This window comes from Oryctolagus cuniculus, chromosome 7 (assembly GCF_964237555.1).
Source record: "Oryctolagus cuniculus chromosome 7, mOryCun1.1, whole genome shotgun sequence".
Lineage (NCBI taxonomy): Eukaryota > Metazoa > Chordata > Mammalia > Lagomorpha > Leporidae > Oryctolagus > Oryctolagus cuniculus.
The window spans coordinates 113,219,478-113,244,837 of NC_091438.1; the positions used below are offsets into that span (position 1 = coordinate 113,219,478).

The 25,360-nt window shown below is 44.7% G+C and overlaps 1 protein-coding gene and 1 long non-coding RNA gene across 24 annotated transcripts in view; one reads left to right on the forward strand and one right to left on the reverse strand.

Moving 5' to 3' along the window:
• LOC138850643 (uncharacterized) overlaps positions 1–25,360 on the forward strand; it is a 122,519-nt gene that overhangs the window by 47,564 nt on the left and 49,595 nt on the right. The window lies entirely within an intron of this gene.
• Positions 1–25,360, reverse strand: part of FGGY (FGGY carbohydrate kinase domain containing) — a 532,663-nt gene that overhangs the window by 35,611 nt on the left and 471,692 nt on the right. Inside the window, exon 15 of one of the 21 annotated variants that reach the window (XM_070078422.1) lies at positions 3,284–3,776. The exons of the other annotated variants lie outside the window; for them this stretch is intronic. Coding sequence (XP_069934523.1) covers positions 3,750–3,776 — 27 coding nt within the window. The 3' untranslated portion in view covers positions 3,284–3,749. Of the gene's footprint in view, positions 1–3,283; positions 3,777–25,360 lie in introns of those variants that run through there. 21 annotated transcript variants of the gene reach the window in all.

The window sequence follows — 25,360 nt, forward strand, 5'->3', positions numbered from 1 at the left end:
GAAATTTCAAGTGAAATCTCAACCACTACACAGAACACCTCCTTCTACTCAACTTGATAAACACATGTTATATAGGCATAATAAATATTATATGGAAATATATTATTTTTTTTTTTATTTTTTTTTTATTTTTTTGACAGGCAGAGTGGACAGTGAGAGAGAGAGAGACAGAGAGAAAGGTCTTCCTTTTGCCGTTGATTCACCCTCCAATGGCCGCCGCGGCTGGCGCGCTGCGGCCGGCGCACCGCGCTGATCCGATGGCAGGAGCCAGGAGCCAGGTGCTTTTCCTGGTCTCCCATGGGGTGCAGGGCCCAAGCACCTGGGCCATCCTCCACTGCACTCCCTGGCCACAGCAGAGGGCTGGCCTGGAAGAGGGGCAACCGGGACAGAATCCGGTGCCCCAACCGGGACTAGAACCCGGTGTGCCGGCGCCGCTAGGCGGAGGATTAGCCTAGTGAGCCGCGGCGCCGGCCAATAAATATTATATGGAAATATATTAAATGTTTACAAGTTGGAGAACATTCATGATCTTTTTTTTTGTCAGCTTGATTTTTGTGTTTTCTAAATTTTCTACAGTGCTATATGTTGATTTTATAATTGTAAGGAAAATACAAATATACCGCATTATAGTTTTTAAGAAAAGTCATGCTTTCCTGGGTAGTCCAAAGGAACCAGGCTAATTTCTTACCCCCTGGAAGGCAGGGTGATTACAGGTAGCTGACTCAAGGTGGCCAATGCCCAGAGACTCAATGCCGTCCCTACAAATAGCACTGCTGAGTTTCCCAATTTCTCCAAGTAATTAACATAAAACTGAAACCTCATGAAACCACTGGCTGCAGTAAATCTGGAAATTACCACAGCATAACAATATGAATTTATTATGGAAATGCTGACATGGGCTAAATATAGTTACCCCCACAATGTATTTCTGTTCAAAAGGGTTTATTTGAAGTTGGCCTCCAAATTCATATTTTTTGTCAGCAGGCAGGAGCTGGGCAATGTTCATTTGCAGCACGCTACCCTCTTTGAGAGTCTAGACAGCACAATGAATACAGTGACTTTTCTTTTCTTGCCCACACAATGGAAGCTTTTTAAAAACAAAATATTTTGCAGAATAGCATTTTAATCACTTCTTGTATTTCTCTTTATAAGGCAGAGCTATAAATAAGCCATGAAAGTTCACATTTGATTGTCATTTCTGAAAGCAAGTGGAGGGTTTCTGGAGGAAAAAATAGGGGCCCTGTACCATGGCCATGAAAGGCCACATTCATGGGCTGTGACCCTGCCTTGGCGTGTCAAGGCCGAGATAGCAGTCAGTGCACACTGCTCACCACTTCTCTTGAAGCAGCATTGGCAATCACCAGGCCTCTGTGTGGGCAGAGGAAACACCCACTTCTCATGTGTTAGGGCCTGGCATGTGAGGCCTCGCTGGGGTGATTAACAGGAAAGATGGGCGAAGGGAAGAAATGGGACTCTTCCATCTTCTTGGAAGATGTGAATTCCATGAGTGGCAGGCACATTGATGCTGGCAAAATGGGGAGCCTGGGGCCTAGAACTTTCACGTCCGCCCTGGGCAGCAGTGGCCTTTAGACTCTGGGGAAGAATGCCAGGTATCCCAGTCATAGTTGCCAAAGAGCATGCCAGGATTGGCAGTGTCCTGTCCAGGGTCGCCATCTACAGGGAAGAATGTACATTGGGACCTGGTGTGGTGGGTGCTGGCTCTGTTCACCTCCCAGAGGCAGGAACCTCACCACTGCAGGGCTAAGGCCTAGCATGGTTGTAGCACTTACAGTACTTGGTTAATGTCTGCTGGGCTGCTGAATGAAAGGATGATAACTCTGATAACAGAGGCCACGTCAGATCATCAAAGCCAGTGTTTGTTTAGCAGCATAGGAACTCTGTAGGGAATATTCAAGATAATCCAATAGGTTCTGAGAGAAAATATTGGAAGTGCCATTCTATAATTTTTAGGCTAAATAAAATTAATCAAGGTGTACCAGCACTTACTATGTGGCTTGGCACGAGATCTGTCAGTGGAGCCACATATCAGATAGTCGTGAGTCACCTAAGATGCATGGGGTCTCTGGAGAGAATACTGGGAGCTCTCCAGCACCAAGAGGATGGCAGGATGACACTCACTTATAAGTGATGTGCTCCCAGAGTTGGCTATATGTTGTCACTTGCATGTCTAAGATTAGTGGACTTCTTGGACTTACTTGATTTTTATTTAACATGCACAGTATGGGCAAGCGGCTGAAAAAGACTCAGTCATAAATTTCAGGTGATAGTGTCAATTTAGATGGAAGTCAACTAGAACATGGTGGCACTTCCACTCAGTCTAGCTCTTCCAGGGTAAAAACAGTGACTGTCTCAGCAGATAAGGTAACAGCAGGGAAAAAGTCCAAATTGGTAAGAAGACTGAGATATGGATATACAAGCACATACAAAATCATTTAGAGGGGCTGGCACTGTGGCATACTAGGTTAAGCCTCCCCCTGTGGTGTCAGCATCCCATATGGCCCAGCTGTTCCTCTTCTGATCCAGCTCCCTGCTAATGTGCCTGGGAAAGCAGTGGAAGATGACCCAAACGCCTGGGCCCCTGTCAATCATGTGAGAGACCAGGATGGATTTCTAGGCTTCTGGCTTTGGCCTGGCCCAACCTCAGCAGTCATGACCATTTGGGGAGTGAACCAACAGGTTAAAGATTCTTTTTCTCTCTCCATCTCTTTTTCTCTCTCTCCCTCCCTACTGTCCCCCCCTGCCATCTCTCACTCTCTCTGTAACTCTGCCTTTCAAATAAATCAAATAAATCTTAAAAACAAAAAAGGACTGGGGACCAGTGCTGTGGTGTAGCAGGTTAAGTCACCACCTGAGACGCCAGTATTCTATATGGGCACTAGTTCAAGTCCAGGCTGCTCCACTTCCAATCCAACTCTCTGCTTATGGCCTGGAAAAGCATCAGAGGATGGCTCAAGTCCTTGGGCCCCTGCACCCACATGGGAGACCTGAAGAAACTCTTGGATCCTGGCTTTGGATGGGCCCAGCTCCAGCTGTTGTGGCCAGCTGGGAAGTGAACCAGTGGATAGAAGACTTCTCTCTGTTGCTTCCTTTCTGTGTCTGTAACTCTGCCTCTCAAATAAGTAAATAAACCTTTAAAAAATAATTTAGAAACTGGAAAAACTCTTGAAAAACTCACCTGATCATAGACATTTAGGATAGCTTTCTATCTCAGTAATGTTAGTATGAAGCCATTGTGATAGACAAACACATTTGAAATAGTTTTATTCCACTTAAATTTAATGTTTTATAGTATAAACGATCCCCAGGCACAGAATAACATGTTTATACATTGACATAAATTCATGAAATGTGCATATTTCATAAATAAGTTTCCACACAGTAGGATGCATGTCCTGTTTTCTTAACTGATATATGAGTGTACAATCCAAAACTCATGACGTCCATTGGCTCAAAAGTTGACTAACACTGCCATTGCCACATTATAAGTTTAATCCAACATCTCCAAAGTGCTTACTTGGTGCTGGGCATTGGGCTGATCACTTCATGTACATGACCTATTCAACAACGTGGAACAGGACTTAATGACTCAGACACTGTCATCTCTCTCCATTTTGTTGGTAAAGGAACTGACCGGGGTGGGTATAAGCAACTCGCTGGGCCGTTGCTAAGCCCTGCTCTCAGACCCGATGGTACCATCCTCCTGACGTTTGAGTCTCGTGGGCTTGGGTTCAAATCCCAGTTCTGCTGCTTGTGAGCTGCATGGGTAAGGAGAGTGAGAAGGTATGTGTGTGAGATGCACCAACACAGCACCCTGCACCTTTCTTCTGAGATGCTGACACACAGCTCTGAAACACACCAGCCTGCCTTCGGGAGGAGCTCTGATTCATCTTACTGGAACAAGTTCACATGCTAATGTGTGGGCTGAGGCACATGACCCCACCACAGAAAAACAGAAAATATATCAATGTGATTTTTCTCCAACAAGCCTTAAGAAATAGCTAGTTGTTCTTTAATTTGTTTTGCTTCTTTTTTTCTTTCTGCCACAGTCATCTTTTGACCTGCACCTGGTGTTCTGTGTGACCCTTGGGCACTGCAGACAAAAATGCCAACTGAGAAACAGGAAGGGATGAGAGAAAAGAAAGAGTGGGAGAGTCTCGATCACTAACTGTAACAAAGACTGGCGCACACACACACACACACACACACACTGCTTGCTTTAAAGTATTGATTTCATGGGTGTCCACATTCATCAAAACTCATCTAACTGTACACTTAGGATTTGTGTATTTTACTTTGTGCATACCTTATCTCAACTTCAACTTATAAAAGGAAAAGAATAGACACTGAATAGTTGTGTCATTAGATTTAGATTTTACTTAATTTCCCATTATAAACATGCCTACTAAATGGAAATAAAAAATTTAGATACCCAAGTCTTCAATTTACCTCTAAAATATACCTCCAATCAGCTTCTTAATCATAAAGGAGAGGGGCCAGAGACTCTATTGTTGTGGGAAGTGTAGACATTAGTGGAAAGATTCAGAGACTTAAAGATAAATGGGCTTTGGTTTGGATCTGAACTGTATGAGCTAAACTTCAGTTTTCCCATCTATAAAGTGGGAATAATATCTACTCACAGGGTGGATGGAAATTCCTACTGGATTCTCTAGTCACCACCTCCAGACTGGTCTCCCGACTTCTGTTTGGGCTTCCTCATAGCAATCAGGCCTAGTGACTGACATAAAGACTCCTTGGGTGGGTGTTTTGTGTAGCAATTTACCATGCTTCTTGGGATGCCTGCATCCCATATTGGAGTGCCTAGATTTCAGTTCTGGCTCTGCTCCTGATTCTGTGGGAGGCAGCTGGTGCTGGTTCAAATACCTGGGTCCCTCCAGCTCACATGAGAGACCCAAGACTGTGTCCCTGGTTCCTGGATTTGGCTTGACCCAGCCCCAGCCAGGGGCATTTGGGAAGTGAACCAGCAAATAGGAATCAGAGACAGTCTCTCTCTCTCTCTCTCTCTCTCTCTCTCTCTCTCTCTCTGTGTGTGTGTGTATATGTATATGTGTGTGTATGTGTATGTGTCTGCCAATAAAATCAATAAAATTTTTAAAAACGCCTGAGTATACCAGACTGCTTGAGTTTGGCATTGGGTTCTACTGCTTCCAAGCTCCATGATCACAGACAAATGCCTATTTCATTGAAGCCTACTTCCCTGTCGTAAAGTGTGGATAGCAGCAACCTGCCTCTCAGAGGACTGTCATGAGGGTCTTTTGAGTTACTGAGGGAAAGTACATTGAACAACATCAGCACACAGCAAATGTTCCATAGTCCTTACACGTCTGTCAGCCTGCTAGCATGCAAGCTTGCTGTGGCCAGGAAATCTTACCAATTCATTCATTCACTGTACTAAGGACAGTGCCTGGCCAGGACAGGCAAGCCATCAATGCTTGTTGAATGAATAAATGAATGAAATAATAAATAAGATTTTATTTCTCTGGGATGTTTGTACCCACATACTGCTGACACCAAATGTATGGGTTTTTCCATTGCACTAACGAGTTTTGTAACTCTCCACACACCAATTTCAACACTAACTGCCTGGAGTTGGTGTCAGATGCCATAGGTTTAAAGACTCCCTGATCGGTGACAACTGACTGAACACCAAAAAGGAAACCTGTTGAAGTGAAATGGACACTATGGGAAACGGTGACTTGATCAGCATAGCCCTGACTGTTAATGAACAACTTAATACATTATCCCTCTTAGTAGTTTTTTTGTCTGTTCTACTTAATATGACTGGTTTAATTCTGTAATTAATACACAGTTATTCTTAAGTGTTGAAAATTAACTGAAATGTGATCCCTGTTAAACATAAGAGTAGGAATAAGAGGGGGAAGAGATGTATAATTTGGGACATGCTCAAGCTGACTTGCCCCAAATGGTAGAGTTAGAAACATACCAGGGGATTCCAATTCAATCCCATCAAGGTGGCATGTACCAATGCCATCTCACTAGTCCAAGTGATCAATTTCAGTTCACAATTGATCATAATGAAAGGACTAAGAGTCAAAGGGAGCACATAAACAAGTCTAGTACCTGCTAACACTAACCAATAGAATAAATAAAGGGGAGAGTGATCCAACATGGGAAGTGAGATACTCAGCAGACTCATAGAATGGCGGATGTCCTAAATAGCACTCTGGCCTCAGAATCAGCCCTAAAGGCATTCGGATCTGGCTGAAAAGCCCATGAGAGTATTTCAGGCATGGAAAGCCAAGACATTCTGGCAAAAAGATCTCTGTGAGTGAGATCCCAGTGGAAAGAACAGGTCTTCAAAGAAGGAGGTACCTTTCTCTGAAGGGAGGAGAGAACCTCCACTTTGACTATGACCTTGTCTAAACAAGATAAGAGTCGGAGAACTCAGAGGGCTTCCATAGCCTTGGAAACTCATGACTGGAGCATAGGGAGATTACTGATGCCATAAACAGGAGTGTCAATTGGTAAAGTCAACAACAGGAGTCACTGTGCACTTACTCCTCATGTAGGAACTCTGTCCTTAATGTGCTGTGCATTGAGATTTAATGCTATAACGAGTACTCAAACAATATATTTCACTTTGTGTTTCTATGGGTGTGCAAGCTGTTGAAATCTTTACCTAATGCATACTAAACTGATCTTCTGTAAAAAAAAAAAAAAAGAAATTATCAATTCCCAACTTGACTCTCACTGGGATTAAACATGACAATAGGTCTGATCTGATTTCATCATCATTAAAAAAAAATCATCTATTATTTTTCACTTTATGTTTCTGTGTGGGAGCAAACTGTTGAAATCCTTACTTAATGTATACTAAGCTGATCTTCTGTATATTAAGATAATCGAAAATGAATCTTGATGTGAATGGAAGGGGAGAGGGAGTGGGAAAGGGGAGGGTTGTGGGTGGGAGGGACGGTATGGGGGGGAAGCCATTGTAATCCATAAGTCGTACTTTGGAAATTTATATTCATTAAATAAAAGTTTTAAAAAAAAAAGACTCAGTCCTACAGGACTGCCACCAATTCAGATGCCAATTGCAAGGCCAGGGCTTCTTGTACTTCTGAATGAGTGACTATAAACTGGGGACTCCCGCAATCCCCAGCTATGGCTTTGACATTCAGGAAAGTTTACTTACTATTATCAGTTTATGATAAAGGGCACAACTCAACCACAGCTAAATAGAAGAGGGGCATAAGACAAGGTATGAAAAGGGTGCAATGAGCTTCCATGCTATCTCCAGGCTTGTTACCCTCCTGGCACCTCCATGTGTTCACCAGCACCAGCCAGAAGGCTATCTGAATTCCATCCTTTAAGGATTTTCAGGAAAATCCCCTTATGGAGATATACTTGGTTAAATCGTTTGGTGTTGGTGATAAGCCCAATCTCTAGCTCTTTTCCATGCCGGCAAGTTAAGAGGAAGAAGTGAAATTTTCAGACCTCTATTCATGCCTTGGTCTTTCTGTTGGACCAGCTCTGATCCTGAGACTATGTAAGAGCTCTCAGTCATTAGTCATCTTATTTGTTTATGCAAAACCACTTATCACTCTGGAGATTCCAAAGATTTAGGAGCTGTGTGCCAGGAACCATAGAGAAACTCCAAATATTTATCTCTTAATATATTAAAGTTTTCCCTCCTAAAAATTGCAATGGACGCCCAGTGCTTTTTGAATGAAATTCAGATTTCATAGGGCAGTCTGAAACTTCAACAAGGAACTTGGGCCAGCATTTCCAGTCTTCTCTTATGCCTGCCTGCTCCCTCTGCTGGCTGTGCTGGAAACACACATTGGTCAGCTTGATGGAATGTGCCAAACTTGCACCTCCGCGTTTTTTTGTTTGTTTGTTTGTTTGGTTGTTGTTGTTTTTTTTTTTTTTTTTTTTTTTTTGCCTCTCTCAGGAATGCTCTTTTCTTAGATCTCTAATTACCTGAATTTTTCAAATGATTGGACCTCTTCAAACACATTCTCTAAAAGGCTGTCCTTGACCACTCTGGCTGGAGCAGTCGTCTCCTAAACACCAGCCATCCCATCTCATTTTCTTATTTCATAACCCTGCATTGCATGCATCATCATCTGAAATTGTATGGTCAATTTATTTGTTCATTGTTCACCTCCCTCTCTGTAGCCTTTGCCTCTTCCCCTCCGGTTTGAATCTAAGATCCATGAAAGCAGGATCCCCGGCCTATTCTTCATCAATACGTCCCTAGCTTTTAGCCGGGCATGGGTTAAATGCTAAGCTGAAAGCATAAATTTATTGAATGCTTATTTTATGCAAAGTACTGTATATACATCTCACCTTATGGGATGCTAACAAACATTTGGGGTCTTACCATCTAAAGTTACAATGAGGAAAAAGTCTCAGAAAAGCTCAGTGATTTTTCTAAGCCAGTAACAGCCCCAGCCTAGATTGGAAACTTGTTTAAAATCATGAATAAGACCAGGCACTTTCAGTGAGGAGCTCATAGGCCTAGGCAGATCTCCAGCTTTAGCTCAGGACAATTTATCTTCCCTTAATGACTTTGGGGCCCCGTGTAACCCTAAAAGTTTGCTTTCTCCACTGTCAAAGACAAATTCAATTACAGTCATTATGTTGTGATTAGCAAGGCAGGAAGGTGAATTCATTGATGTATAGAAAGGCTGTTCATATTAACTTTTGAAACAAACCAAATCACTGCCAGCTGTATGACCCTGAGCAAGACCCTCCTCCTCCCTGCGACTCACTTTCCTTATCAGTAGACAGAGGGGGTTGGATTACATTATCTCCAAAGTCTTTGCCAGCTCTGTAATCTGTTGGTTCCATGCACATGTATTTTTTGATTAACTCACAGTTGATACATTATTCCTTACTCCCAGTGGTATTATACTAGGGTTTTACCTGGCCTACTCCAACGTACCCACTGTGCTTCCCCAGCAAGACACAGTGTCTTTAAAACCTAATCCTGGTCTAATATGGCACAGTGGTCCTACAAGAAGGAGGGCTGCCCACCTCTATGTGAGGAGGGGTTCGAGTACATAGCCTGGATGCTAAGAGGTTGGGTCCAAATATTAATAACAAGCCAGTATACACCCTATTTACATGAGGTTGATTTGCCTCTTACATGTTTTCTAAAGGCAAAAATTACCAAGCTTTTTGCTAAAAGCATCAGATGGATTATGGACTTCAAAAGTACAAACCAATGCTCATATACTAATATATCATCAACTGGAAAAGAAAAGATCCTGATGAATATTTTCTACTGAGAAGGCATAAAGAATAGCAGTGGTCTATGATAGAAATAATAACAGTAACTCAATGACAAACACAATAATGGCACTTAGTATTTAGTGAATATTTACAATGGCCTGGCACTCTATCTGTTTACCTATTTATAACTCCTAGTGAAAGATGGAAACTTACACTGTAGAATCTATTTTATTAACAGTTTATTGCAGAAAAAAGACTCTTACTATATTGTCCACAATCCAAATTCTAGTTCTGCCAGTTCAAATTCTGAGTCTTGGGGTGGGCACTTGGCACAGTGCTTAAAATGTCTGTATCCCATGTTAGAGTGCCTGGTTTGAGTCCTGGATCCTCCACTTCCAATCTAACTTCCTGCTAATGTGTACCTGTGTACCCTGGGAGGTGGCAGATGATACAGATCAAGTGTCCTTGACACACTCATGGTTGATCTGAATTGAGTTCTGGGGTTGTGGCTTTGGCCTACCCCAGCCCTTGCTGTAGCAGGCATTTGGGGAATAAACCAGCAGATGGAAGATTGATCTCTCTTTGTCTCCCTGTGTCCCTCTCTCTCTCTTTCCCTTTGAAATAAAAATGGCAATTCTGACCTTATATAAAGTTTCTTGGAAAATGAAGTTTATTCCAGTTGATCGGTAGAGAGTAATAATAATGTTGGGGTGGGTGTGCTGGGGAGGGGTTGGGTATCAATATGCTCATGACTCCTCATGATCACTTCCAGGCAAATATTCTCCCTGTGCAAACAAACAAAAAGGCTGTTCCTCTGAGATTGATGCCACTTAATGATAGACACATGACGATGTGTCTCTATAGCATATTACTTCTGTTGCCATCAGCCAATGCTTCTGTTAAGTTAGGCTAAGCTTCCTAGGTCACAGTCTCCATGTCCATCTGAAATTTGTCAAGACCATGGGAGAGTTCAGCATCTATTTTCTATAAGACACATCCAATGTCCCAGTCTTACAGTTTCTAAATATTTCCAATTCCAGAGACCCTCATCACTGTTTTACTTCAAAACTCATTCCCACAGACACACTCTGAAATTTATCACATACTGAAACTGCTGTGTCTTTGTATACTCCAGTAAAATGACAGTCACTTATTGTCTTCAATTGCCCATCAGTTCAATTCTCACATTTGCTTTATTATTCTTACCAAATATCCTTTTCCATATAATGGAAATTTCCATAATCTTGATTTCTCCCTTTTATTTCAACCCATGCTTCCATTTTGGCTCCAGTTCCTTCCATAGCTAGTTTAGAATACATTATCTATTATGTCAAACATAATTCTCAACAAGAATCACCGATCATTCAATGGGTGCCTCCAATCCACAATAAACATTTAATCAAGACATGTTTCACTTACCATGCTAAGGAAACGGCAGTGCTTAGGTTATAGCAGGCCAATGGGAGACTAAAAATTTGGAAAGTAAGTAATCTTGAAACTATGCAGGACCTGAACAGCTTACAGATTTGCATTGTCTGCTTTGGAGCTAATTCTTTACCAGGAAGAATTTCTGGCACACAGTCAGAAATCATAACTGGCAGCAAAGGATCAAAATGTGTGGTGGTATAAACATAGTCAACAATGACTGAGCTGCAAGGGCTGTTGGGTTGTCACTAGGTCAATTGCTCTGTGTTTAGGCAAATGAATAATCAGATTATCTGAGAGGCAGGGCATCTATCCATTCATCTATCCCTCCATGCTCTTTAGAGTTCCATGTTTTTGAATCTCCAATTCTTCTGAACCACAGACATATTGTCAGTGGGCCCTAGACACCCTGGCCTTGTCTTTTGGATTGGTCTTAGATTAGTTTATAATGCAGAAACCTGTTGCATAAATGAGAATTCATTCCAAACCAATCTTCAAAGAAAAAAGAAAATAAATTGATTTTGAAGCCAGGCATTGGGGAGGCCAAGGATAGCACAAAACACCAAAGCAAGAAAAGGGCTGGAAGAGAAGTGGGAAGCCTGTGGGATAGAGAGGTAGCCGAGATGATGCAGAAGGGAAAGATATGGAATAGTCCACAGTAAATCACTGTGGTGTTCTTTTAAATTGGCTTAGAATTATTTCTTTATTCCCCTGAACCAGCTGATTTCCCTCTATTCTATCATTTAGCACATAATAGGATAAATGTCTGTTTACTTATGCTGCTCCCCAACTAGATGATGAGAATATAAGAGTATAGAGGCCAGACATTTTATCTGTATACCCAGAAATTTATATATATATATATATATATATATATGGTAATAAATACAGGTTGCAAAGAATGAAAAGTGAAAAATTAAATAGAAAATAAATTAACAATTCAAAGGAGGATCTTGAATGTCTGAATCCTCAGTTATACTTCTTGGTATTTCCTAAGTGTCAGGTCAACACATTCTTCATTGTTAGATGTCAGGAGGCTAAGGTCACAGGTTCTAGAATGCCTAGACTGGAACCTTACCTCTTTCCCTGGCTAACTGAATGGGTTAGGCTGTTTGCTAACCTCAGTTTACTCATTTGCAAAATAGAAATGAATGACTACTCATAGGGTTGTTGAGAAAAAAAAGTAGGCAAGCCAATTAGTGTATTTCACAAACAGTTGAAAAATGTGAATTGTTTTTATTCTAATAATATTATGTCCATCTTCATCCCAGTACTACATGGGGTCTAAGTGCTACTATTTAAAGACAGTGCTTCCAAATCTGCTGCTGCATATGACATGCTGCCTGGGCAGGGGAGTGCTAAGGAGCATGGAATGCAGGAATCACTCCACACCCAACACCAGCGGATGCCTCTGCTTAATGAGCAGAAAGATGAGGACCAAGCAGAAAGGGGGCTGAAGGGAATATCAGTTGTAGGAGTTTGAAGGTTTGGAAACATAAAATTTACTTTTAAGTTGGACTTCCAGCTTTGGCATAAAACAACGAAAACAGCAAGGCCAACTGTGTTTACAAATATGAGTTACTCTACTATCAAAAGACAAGGAACTCAGTCCATCTCCCTCTGCTTCCCTGGTTGTTACATCATAGACAAGTGCACGGTGTACCAGAAAGAAAACGAATCTAGAAAACAAGAGATTCCAGTCCTGGTTTTGTCTCATTGTAGGCTGCGTTATTTTCAATGAGCTGTTTCCTTTCTTTAGATTTCAGTCTCCTTTTCTCCAAAATGTGAAGTTTGAGCCAGATAATGTGGTTTTATTGCTCAACAAATGACTAATGTGCCTACTGTGTGCCAGTCATTATGTTAGCACCGTGGATATGCCTGGAAACCTGAACGTGTTGATTGCTGACCTAACAGAGCTTAGATGCAATTGGAGAAACACAGGTGGGAGAGGAGTGTGTCTGGGGGCTTGGAGAACTACTTGAAGGTTGATATGAGTTGGCCAGGAAATGTTGGTTAAGAGGGTTCTAGATGGAATGAAATGCGTATTTGAATACTGTAACTCAAGATAATATGGCACATTCAAACAGACTAAAAGAAGTCCAACATGGCTAGAGTAGATAGAAGGGAAAGAATGGTAAGAGATGAAACTTCCAAATAAGATTGGAGTCAGGCTTTCAATGGCCTTGTAATTCATGTTAAAGATTTTTGACATTACGTCAAAGTCATGGGGAAGACATTGGGGAGTTTTAAGCAAGAGTGATACAAAGTGATACAATTCATGTTTTTTTGTTTTGTTTTGTTTTTTGACAGCCTGAGTTAGACAATGAGAGAGAGACAGAGAGAAAGGTCTTCTATCCGTTGGTTCACTCCCCAAATGGCCGCTATGGCTGGTGCTGCACCGATCCGAAGCCAGGAGCCAGGTGCTTCCTCCTGGTCTTGCATGTGCGAGGTCCCAAGCACTTGGGCCATCCTCCACTGCCTTCCTGGGACACAGCAGAGAGCTGGACTGGAAGAGAAGCAACTGGGACAGAACTGGCGCCCCAACTGGGACTAGAACCTGGAGTACCAGCGCTGCAGGCGGAGGATTAGCCTAGTGAGCCGCAGCGCCAGCCCAATTCATGCTTCTAAAAGACAGTTGAGCTGGTGCTCATAGAATGGCAGATGTCCTAAACAGCACTCTGGCCTCAGAATCAGCCCTTAAGGCATTCGGATCTGGCTGAAAAGCCCATGAGAGTATTTCAGGCATGGAAAGCCAAGACACTCTGGGAAAAAAAAATGACCTAAATGAAAGATCTCTGTGAGTGAGATCCCAGTGGAAAGAACAGGTCATCAAAGAAGGAGGTACCTTTCTCTGAAAGGAGGAGAGAACTTCCACTTTGACTATAACCTTATCTAAATATGATCACAGTTGGCAAACTCAAAAGGCTTCCATAGCCTAAGCAACTCATGACAAGAGCCTAGGGTGATTACTGACGCCATAAACAAGAGTGTCAAATTGTTAAGTCAACAACAGAAGTCACTGTGCACTTACTCCTCATGTAGGATCTCCATCCTTAATGTGCTGTACATTGTGATTTAATGCTATAACTAGTACTCAAACAGTATTTTTCACTTTGTGTTTCTGTATGGGTGCAAACTGTTGAAATCTTTACTTAATATATACTAAATTGATCTTCTGTATATAAAGAGAACTGAAAATGAATCGGTGTGAATGGAAGGGGAGATGGAGCGGGAGAGGGGAGGGTTGCGGGTGGGAGGGAAGTTATGGGTGGGAAAAAGCCATTGTAATCCACAAGTTGTACTTTAGAAATTTATATTCATTAAATAAAAGTTAAAAAAAAAAAAAGACAGTTGAGCTGATGTGCAGGGAACAGATTAGAGAATGGTGAACTGGAGACAAGGAAACCATACAAGATGTCCTTGGAACAGTCCAGGTAAGATATGAGGGTGGCTTGGGCTAGAGTGTTGGCCATGAAATTGAAATTCAAATCAAAGAGATATGAAGTACAGTTTAGAATAATACCCTACGAGACTGACCTGGATGGGAGGAGGTGGTTTCCAAGTGTCCTCAAGGTACTGGCAGGAAAGATTAGGCGGATATGGCACCCTTACAGATGGTGCCACGTATTAAGACAGCACCAGTTTTCCAAGCAAAGGTAGAGATTATGAGCTCGGATTTTCATGTTTAAATGGAAATACTCATGAGTCCATTAAGTGGAGTTATTCTTTAGACAGCTGCAGAGCTGCTGGCGTAAATCTTGATGAAATGGACAGAATTCTGTTGAAGTCTGCCATGTACTATCAGGTTCAGGGATGGGGGAGCTGCAAAGGAATTTGGAAAGAAATAACAAAGCAGTGGGAGGAAAATCCAGAAGGGACGGTGCCAATGGAAGGGTGTTGCAATGAAGGAAATGCTCTGCTTTGCAGCATGCTGCCAAGGATGGTGCGGGAAAGGATCGAACAGCCCTTTGGGCTCACCAAGGCCCTATGTTGGCAATAACAGCCTATGATAGTATGATTTTGCTGGGATTCTGGGAGACGGCATCTGAGGCTTGGATAAAGAGGCAGGCGTAGTGAGAATAACCCTGCTAATGAGTATAGGCACCTTTCAAAACAGTTTTGATTGTGAGAGGCAGTAACTGGAAGGATGAATAAGGAGAAGAATGGATTTTATTTATAACATGAGAGTATGAGATGTCCAACAGAAATATTGTGACAGAAACAATTTTAAATTTCCTGGATGCTACTTAAAAAAATAAAAAGAAACTGACAGATTTAGTCTTAGTATCTTTTATCTAGCTTATTATAGCCCACACATTATCATTTCAATAAGTAATCCATGAAAAAACTTAATGAGATATATCACATTCTCTTATTCACATTTATTCTTTGAAATCTTGTGTGTATTTTACAAACGTTGATTTGGACTAATCACGTCTCAAAGGCTCCTTAACTACCTTTGAGTAGTGACTACCACACTGGATTACACAGGTCTAGAAAATGTTTTTATCTTTTAATATTTTCAAAAGGCAGAAGGACAAAGACAGATATATAAAGAGAGCTCCCATCTGCTGTTTCACACCCTAAATGCCCACAATAGCTCCACTGGGGGGCTCCATCCAGGTCTCCCCTGCAGGCAGCAGGAACCCAATTATTTGTGCCCCCAAGCATCCATTAGCAGGTGGCTACAGCCAGGAGCTACAGCCAGGGGATGGAACCTAGGTACTATGATGTGGGTCATGGACACCCCAAGTGGCATCTTACCCACTAGGCTAAATGCCTACCTCCTAAGAGCATGTGTAAATGCTGGTGAGCAGGAATTAGTACTGAGGGGACAGCGAAACAGAGAGAAGTAACAGAGGATCATGGATTGAGTGGGTTGTCAGAGGCAGTGGGAGAAGGAAGAGCCTCTGATAATAGGTGGGACATCTCCTCCATTATAACAAATGTGGAGAAGAAAAAAATTGTGTATGGTTATATGCAATTGTCTGCTGATAAATGTTTAACCACTGGCTGCACACAAAAAAAATGCCTTAATTTGTGGCCTTTACCAATTTCTGCGCTGTAAATGCTTCTACTATGACCAATTTCTAGCTTCTGATAGTATGGTACTGACTGTGGTGCTGGGAGGATGTGCACGAACCAGCTCCCGTGCACAGCTGGGTATTAACAAAGTTGGAAGATTCACTAGCAGGTGTCTGAGTTCATTTTATGGTACTGTAACAGAATATTTCATACTGGGTAATTTACAAACAATGGAAGCTTATTTGGCTCATAGTTTTGGAGGCTGGAATTCCAAGATTGAGGGGCTGCGTCTGTAAGGGGCCTTCTTGCTACGTCATTCAGTGATGGATGGTGGAAGGGCAAGAGAGCCAGCACATGAGAGAGGGAAGGAGGCTGAACTCATCCTCCTATCAGGAACCCACTCCCATGACAATGACATTAATCCATTCATGAGGGCAAAGTCTCTACCTCTCTACACCGTTGCCTCAGGGATGTATTCGGGCATTACAGCAGGTGTCTTTCTAATAACTTCTGGTTTCTCCTTGAGGTAGTTGGTGGTTGAGAGCTCCCCTGTCTGAATATGAGAGGAAAGATGGGTATGGGTATTGGGGAGGTTTGATAATAGTCCTGGTAGAAAAAGGGAAATTGAGTTGATACGATGCATTGGTCAAGTTTCTCTCAGAGAACTGATGGCCACTCACACTGTGTCACTGAAGTAGCTTTAAAAATATTTGTTTAAAAGAAAGATTTGGGAATGATGAATAGCAACAGTGTGGAGCCATTATTGGGTTAGCCTGGAGGAGCAAGATGAGGGAGGAGGGGTTCCCATCCCTGCAGAGCTTACGGGCTTCAGCAGATGGAAGGTAAATGAGTGCAGCTCAGCTGCACCGACCCAGCAAGGAGACAGCTGGGGGAACAAACCCACTCATTCTAGCCTTCAGGTTCCTGCTCATACTTCCTGTTGGCCAACCTCAACTAGAAACTGTGGGTAAGAGAGATTGGTGATAGTTTATATGCAGTGATAGAAGACTGCTGTTGGTTGGTTGGATTTTTTCCTAGTACTGTTCAGACAGCTGGGTGCATCATGGATTGTGGTTTGCTAAGACAACAACAGTGAGGAAAAAATACCAAAACATCCATGTGTAACTGACTGTGTGGAAAGAGAGAAGATGGATACGAGGAAAGCTAAAAACATTCTCATGCCAGCCCTTCATGATACTTGATAACTCCATTTTAGAAAGGAAAGTAAAACTCAAAAGTATATCATGGCTTGCCCAAGATGGCAAGTGTAGTTAGAAGTAGAGTTAGGAGACAGGTCTGTCCAACTGCAAAGCATTTTCCATCCTACTGGTCCACTGGTGTGCTTGAATTGGGGTCGGGGGCATGTTAATGTTCATTTAAGTTTTTCATTGAAGCTGGAGTATTATTGGAATTTTCTGTGCCCAGTGTACAAACACGTGCATGCTGAGAAGCGTGGACTCACAGGACTCTCTCAAGCAGTTCCGTTGCTGATGCTCTCTGCAAATGTGCAAGTTCATTCATGGAGGAGGAGTGTGAAATGCTGTCTTTCGTGGAATAAGAGCAGTCTCGGGTCCTCACATGCACTGCTCTGCTTCCCACTCCCCTCCGGGCAGTACCTCCGCAGGTGACTTTCTGATTTAGGTCCAGTGGTTTGGGCAGGAAGGGCAGGGAGAATGTTGCATGGTTTCCCCTGGCGTGTCTGGTACCATGGGTATTCTCAGGGATGTGCCACTGATGAATGCTTAGGGATCACAGGATGAATGGAATCCTTCAGGGACCATGTTTTCTGTCTCAGATATTGCATGGCCTGACTACAGGATGAAAGAGTTGATATGAGAGCTACAGTCTGGGAATGGAGCTCAGAAGCACCAGTAAGGGTTGGTTGGCATTCTGGTGATGTGACCTTCGGGCCTAATCTCTCTTGACCTATTCATCAAATTTTTTCATTTAGAACATCTGGCCATCCATCCAATGGGCAGTTGTGAGGATTAAATGAGACCACGGGTGCAGAGCTCCTGGCAAATGTCAGTGCTCAGCAAAAGCTGATTCTTGTCGCTCTCTTCCTGGTCACTCTCCCTCCTGGTCCGTCTCCTTTGATTGAACCGTGCCTCTCATTTCCCAGAACTGCTCCTTTCTTCTGACACTGGATTCCGTTCACGTTGTCGCGGTTTTCCTACAGCTTCCCAATCGTGATTGCTCCGGCTTTTGTGCGTCTTGTTGCTTTGTCACTCTGGGGTCTCGGTTAGGGTTTTGGTGAACCCGAGTTGCCATTCTGGGGAAACCACGGCATTTTGGATCATGGCTTTTCCTCATCTTTGAAGAAACACTGAACGCTTTCGTTACCTTTTATTTTGCCATCTGGTGCCTGGTTTGGCTGCATCTGTGTTTACTTAATGACTTTAGGCGAAGGCCGAGTTTACATATGGGAAGGAGGAGAGGGCTTTGCTGATTTCTTCCATATGTTCATTTATTCGTATATTATGATTTTTGTAATCTCACCAGCACAGATCCCCTCAGACAATCCTTATACTGTTCCCTGGAGACCCACTTCTTTGTGTGTTCAGCTGGGAGTTGTCGTGAGAACATTTTCTTCATGCCCATCACCTTTAGCCTAGCTAAAGATGGGTACAAAATTAATGTTCTTTCTGAACAGAGGGGGCTTATCTGATTTGGGTGATTCTGTGGCCAGAGCCAGGAAACCTGGGGCCATTTGTAAATGATGTGAATTCAGAAAAGTCCTGTGACCGCTGTGGTCCTCGGTTTGCTCATCGCACAGCAAAACACATGGGTTGGGTCAGCTGTGCATCCCTCAGAGCTCCACAGTGCCCTGCTTTTTCTGTGTGTGTTTTTTTTTTTTTTTTTTCCCCTCCTCTTCCTCTATTATTGGGTTTCTGGCTCTCAGAGATCAGAGCACAGAACCCCAGTGTGTGCTTTCCTTATTATTAGTCCTGAGCAGAGGTGTTTGTGTGGGGGGTAATCTGAGAAAGGAATCCCAACTCCTGTGTAATGAATGGATGGAAGAACATGGGCTCTCTTTCTGCTTTGTAAAATGTCCTCTTGATTTTTACAGTACACATGGGACTTAGCTTAGTATGGCAGCATGAGCTCTGCAGACAGAGAGCTGAGTTTGTCATCTGCCTCTTAGCTCTGTGGCCTGTGGCCCTGAGCAGGCTCCTTATTTTTGCTAAGCCTTGGCTTTCTCTGTATATTAGGATTACTGTCTGCCTTGTTGGGATGGTGGGTGGATAAGTAATCATTCCTAGGGTGGTAGTTTGCAAAACCAAATGCTCATGAACGAATGTTGATTCCCTCTGTGCATGGTGGATTTAGTGGTGAAAATGCCATGGTACTGAGAATGCTGTCAGGAAGGGATCTGACAATACTCAGAGCAGATCACAAGATCCATCAGTGTCAACACTAGGACTAAAACGTTGCACTCCTGATTCCCAAGCCAACAATCCCACTCATGAGCTGGGGAGGACTGGGGGAAAATGGGGGGGGATTCACTGGGGACCAGATGTCAGCTCAAGGAGCAAAGTGGCCCTAAGTCAACCCCAGTGGGCTGGTAAGCGGAAGAGAGAGTCTCAAGGGGGCTGGGAAGCCGGTGTGGGGAGTGCTTGGGGTGGGCTGGAGTGGGCAAGAGTGAAGGGCGTGTGTCAATGTCCTAAGTCACTTTGGGAGCATGTCCCCACCCTTTTGTGTCTTGTACTGCCTAGTCTCTGTGCCTAGGAGAGTGAATTTCAAAACAACATCAATTCTTTGATAGCTGTGATATATTCTTTGATATTTTTTGGATGTGAACAGACAAATGAGGCTCTGTCTGGTGCCTTGGGCAGGAAAGCTTAGCTTGTTTATTTGATGAAAACAAATTTATCTTCACCAACTGATCAAGCAACACTCTGTCCAATCAGAGACAAGCACACAAGAAGAAAGGATCTTGTTGGAGGCCTGCCCCTGCATGCTCTTTGTTGGAAGCATGAGGAAGTACGGCATACCACCGGTGGCCCCTGGCCTCTGGCTCCTTAGACACTTCTCTCTCCACTGGACAGCAGTCCATGTCAGAATCAGACAGACAGTCCTCTCCTCCCAGGGACTGCTTCAGGGCACTGACAGGCTGGGGAGGCTCTCAAGGTATGTAGATGCAGTAGGCACGTGTATATGCCTGTGCACTTCATTCATGCCATGGCTTAACTGAGGCTTGATGGATGTTCAGACAAAAACAGGGGAAGCACATGTTTAGCAGAAGCAAGGAATGCATAGAAGGAGGCAAAAATAACCCTTGAAGAATGGGAAGAACAGTTGGATGTGGGCAGAGAGATGAATGGAGGTACGGGTGAGATAGAACCAAGAGGCAGGGAGGGCCACACCACAGGGCCTTTGCAGTCCCCTTTGCAAAGGCACCAGAAATCCAGATCTGTGAGCCTGGTAGGGTCATGTGTAAGGCCTCGCAGGAGACTAGGGTGTCTCTCCCAGTGCCCAGATAAGAGTGGGGCTCAGGAGGCAGAGAACCGGCATTGGTGATGAATGAAAAGGGAGTTTTAGGGAGAAAAAGATGTCAAGAACAAGTGTCAGGCTTCTGGGCTCAGGGCTATGGCCCACTTAGGAAGAGGCAGAGTGAGGCCTGATTTTGGCTTAGAGCTGTTTGCAGAGAGCTCCTTCCTTCAGAGCTTAACTCAGGGACATGGGGTCAAAGAGAGAGCACCACACCCTTTCCTTGTCCTGTTCAGAGCTCAAGAGCAGCAGGAAAAGAAATCCAGAGAAATAGTGTTGCAAAGATTCTTCACAGACCAGGCCAAAGCTTACATCAGCCAGTCATGTGGGCTGCAAGCTTGATTATGCAGTAAGAAATGCATTTGTCCTTGTAAGCGCTACAAGATCTGGCACTTACACCTGAGATGGGAAGGCGCTTGCTGGTGTATTTTTTTTTTTTCTTTTTAAAGCAGTGGAAGTTCTGAACTACCAGAGAGTTTAAAAGAACTTCTGGACACCAGACACAGAGCCCCAAGGCTCAGTCTTGAGGGTGGTAAGGCCAGGATGGCACTGTGGGAAGTAGCTAGGCTCCTTATACACAGATTATGGCTGCCTGGAAGCACAGAAGCCTTTATCTGGGGGTCCGTGGCCTGGGTTGGCGAAAGTACTAGGAGGGTGTGCAGCATTTGGATAGGAAATCCAGGGAGTGGTCAGCAGCGTTTCAAGGCTGGAAGGGAGATGGGAGGACTGTGCAGTGGTGAATAGCAGCAAGAGACGTCTGGGCTCTGGGACAGAAACGTGGTGAAGCAGAAGGAGAAAGGGCAATGGGTGAGGGTACAGGTGGGTGGGAGGGGCACATCGAGGCACCCAGGGACCATGGGAGGGGTTCTAGAATTGAAACTAAATGCAACAGGGGAAACCCATTTTGCCAGAGTGTTGGAGGTGACAACCACCTCTTCCTGTGGCCTCTCTGGTTCCCAGGGGAGAGCAGTGTGGAGCAGGATGCTGGTTGGGAGAATACTGCAGTGGTCTAGCTGGGAGTGACCAACTAGCTGAACTCCTTCGTGCCTTCTCCCCTGCCCTCTTCTTCCCTTCTTCCCCTCTATTTCCACTGCTCCCTGTCTCCCGCACTCTCAGCAGAAGGTGGAGGGTCCATGATGAAACCCGGCTGCACAGACCTGGGCATTCCTCCTTCTTCCTCTCCCTGCTCCCCCCACGCAGGAGCAGCCCTTGCTGGGAACTGCGTGCTGAGAGAGAGAGCAGCTGCTGGCTCCCAGCTGTTCTCCCAACTTCTCTCAAGTGTTGCTTAGTGTCAATGGCTCTAATTAGTTAAAATAGGAAGGGGGTGGTAAACAGAGGAGCACAAGAGAGGCCTAATTTTAGCTGTAGCCAACAGGACTTTCCCCTAAATACACTGTGATCTCAAAATACTTAGCTAAGTGCATATATACGTGGTAGGGAGAGGATTTAAAGAGCTACGGAAGTAAAATCTAAAGGCCAGATGGGACAGCTCCTGCCTCCTTCCACAGGGGACGGAGAAGGAAAGGAATGAAAATAGACTGAGCCCTTAGTCTGCCAGGCACAGTGCTGCATGCTTTGTGTGCAGCAACTCAGCAGTCCGTTCCGTCCTCACAGCCACAGTGGGGAGCAGGGACTGCTAGCACCCTCCTTTCACAGATGAGGAAACTGAGGCTCGGTGGGACTGACGTCACTTTGTCCAAGATGACACAGCGTACTGGAGAGCCAGGATTGAAGGCTGGGGGTGGTCTATGATTTCATTCTGTCTAGATATGGCCTCAATCCTAGGACAACAGACAGGGCACTGGGCAGGCAGCTTAGGAAGGGATTTGGAAAGGGAGGATCAGAGCAAAAGTCCAGAAGATCCTGGTCCTCAGGACGCTTAGGGGCTTCGTGGCAGGAACGGGTAGGAATCCCTCAGTGCCTTCAGTTTTTCCAAACCTGAACTCCCTCCTGACCCCGATGTGCTGGTGGAAGGACCAGGCTGTCACTGACAATTTACAGGTAGATAAATCATCGGGAGAATGCCTCCCACCCCCACCTCTCCCTGCAGCGGAAAGAGACCACTGCTGTGCGCAATCTAAGAAGATGCACTGTTTGGCAAAAGGAATCTGAACAGGCTCACCCCAACCTCCCCCTCCCCCCCCTCAACTTTCTTAAGGTTATGATGGAATCTGGGCTCCTTCAGAAAGCGGGCCACCTGGTAGGACTCATCACGTCAACTTCCTTCATCTCAGTTCCAGCTTAAAAGGCCTCTTCACTGGGAAGCTCCCCAGTGAGGTTTTCCCCGCACATCTGGAGCCCTTCCACAATGGGCCTTTGAAGCGGCCTCAAGTATTCCGGGAAAAGTCGGCCTCACTGCGCTGAGGTTTGAGCGCAGAAGCCCACATTTATTTTTCTTTCCCGCCTTCTTTGACAAAGCGCCCGCCCCCACCCTCCGTGGTTTGTGGCCACTTGCAGAGCGGCCCTGATTTTCATCTCACGGCTCCTCCTCGGGCTGAAGTCCTGAAAAAGAACAAGAATGGGGGCGCGGACATCACAGAGGCCTGCTTCTGCGTCCCGCTCCCCCGCCAGACTCTGCCTTGCTTCGCTCATCTCCGTGGCACACAGAAGACACACTCTGAGCCCCCAGTGACTTGTCCCATCGCTCGGCCCTGGGAGTCACTGAGAGTGTCTGGGGAGCGCTTCCCTAATGTGTGAAATGAGTTTATGGTGGCCCGCCTGGTACGGAGAACTAAGCCTTGTGGGACGTTGGCACCCTGCTCGCTGTTGGACATGGACGTCGGCGGATCGAGCTGTCTTCGCGGCAGGGTCACGTGACTTCACATTGGCTAGCTGCTATGCCTTTTTCATAATTAACTCAGGTGGCCGTTTCCGTCCCTGGCAATGCTTTACTTCCTCTTGCCTAGGTTGCTGAGGTGTCCCCGATGCTTCAAAGCCTCCCAATGGGGTGGGAGTGCTTAAGTCACTGCTTGGGCTGCCGCATCTCATAGCAGGATGCTTGGTTCCAGTCCCAGGTCCTCTGCTTCAGATCCAGCTTCCTGCTGATTCAAACCCTGGGTGTCAACAGGTGTTGTCTTGCATCCCTGCTGCTCAGGTGGGAGACATGGATTAAGTTCTGAGCCCCTGGCTTTTGCCGGTCCTAGCCCTGGCTTTTGCAGTAATTTGAGTAGTAAGCCCAGGGATGGAAGATCTCTTTTTGTCTACTTCCATCTCTACTTTCTCTTTCATTCTCTCTTTCTGCCTTTCAAATAAAATGAAAAGAAATAAAAATTGCAAAAAAAAAAAAAAAACCAACTCCACAAAACCTCCCTATTCTCATAACCACAGTTTATTCTTATCTCTGTTTTAAGTATATGTCCACCATTCCCCCATCATTGTAACAACTCTAAATGCTGTTTATTTTCATGGCTATATCTCCATACCAAGCACAATGCCTAGTATATCAATGTGCGCAATGAATATGCACGGATTACTCAGTCTATTTAACAAGTATTTATTGAGTACCTATTTTGAATCAAGTACTATTCTATTTTTTTATTTTATTTTATTTTATTTTATTTTATTTGGACAGGCAGAGTGGACAGTGAGTGAGAGAGACAGAGAGAAAGGTCTTCCTTTGCCGTTGGTTCACCCTCCAATGGCCGCCATGGCTGGCACGCTGTGGCTGGCGCACAGCGCTGATCCAAAGGCAGGAGCCAGGTGCTTCTCCTGGTCTCCCATGGGGTGCAGGGCCCAAGCACTTGGGCCATCCTCCACTGCCTTCCCGGGCCACAGCAGAGAGCTGGCCTGGAAGAGGGGCAACCGGGACAGAATCCGGCGCCCCGACTGGGACTAGAACCCGGTGTGCCGGCGCCTCTAGGTGGAGGATTAGCCTACTGAGCCGCGGTGCCGGCCTCAAGTACTATTCTAACTATTGAAGCTATAACCATGAATAAAACAGACTTGGGATCTGCTTTCAGAAATTTATATTCTAGTAGGTCAAGCCAGGAATACATTAAAGAAATGTGGACAGTCCTGTAGTCATAGCTCTAACATGTTAAGAATTTGGAAGACTTTTCTCCCATTCTTACAAGAAGAAGAAAGCTTCAAAAAAAAAAAAAAAAAAAAAAAAAGCTGCTTGGGGTCAGTGGCACAGAGGGTTAAAGCCCTGGCCTGAAGTGCTGGCATCCCATATGGGCGCTGGTTCTAGTCCCGGCTGCTCCTCTTCCGATCTAGCTTTCTGCTATGGCCTGGAAAAGCAGTAGAAGATGGCCCAAGTCCTTGGGCCCTTGCACCCACATGGGAGACTGGGAAGAAGCTCCTGGTTCCCGGCTTCAGATTGGCGCAGTGCCAGTTGTTGCGGCCATCTGGGGAGTGAACCAGCAAATGGAAGACCTCTCTCTCTCTCTCTCTCTACCTCTCTAACTCTGTATTTCAAATAAATAAAATATTTTTTAAAAAGCTGCTTGATTTTTCTAGGATCAAGCAAAGAACTGAAGTTACATGGCATACCACCGTCCCCAGATCTGGAGAGGGAGGAGAATCTGGGGTCACAGCTGAGATCTTGCCTGCAGCAGATGCCAGGGGAGTCATAAGCCCAAAGGGAGAGTGCAGTGGTAATCTGAAATATTGGGGCTAAGTGTGGACTGGGGTGAGAGTGAGAAAGTTCTGGGGCAGGAGGTGCTTTTATGGGATTTTCCTCCATCAGCCCTCCCTGGTTCTCATTATAAAGAGCCATGGATGATCTCCTCCACACTCTGGTCAGGGAAGGGAAGAGCAAAGGTTGTGAAATATACCTCAGAGTTTACGTAACAGCAGCCTGCCCTTGAGGAGAAAAGATTGTATCACTCATTCCATCCAGGGAAAGGACTTCTCTCCAACTCTAGCCCCCATCATCTTCCTGTCTCACTTAAGGTGGGGAGGAGGCTAAGGGCAGTTAAGAAGGTCATGTCTCAGGGATTCGGGCCCACTCACAGACTGAAACTTGGTCAAAAAAGTTATGGAATGCTTTCCCTTCCCCATCAGGATTCCAGCACAGTAACAGCGAATTACAGTTCAAAGACTCAAGACAAAGACTCTAAGGAGGACTTCTTAGGGGAGGCAGATGGCAGCAGGTGAGATGAAAACAAAGACAATGGAAACATTTGAAGCCTCTAGAACCTACGGCCACAATAAACATAAAACTGTCCAATTTCTCCCC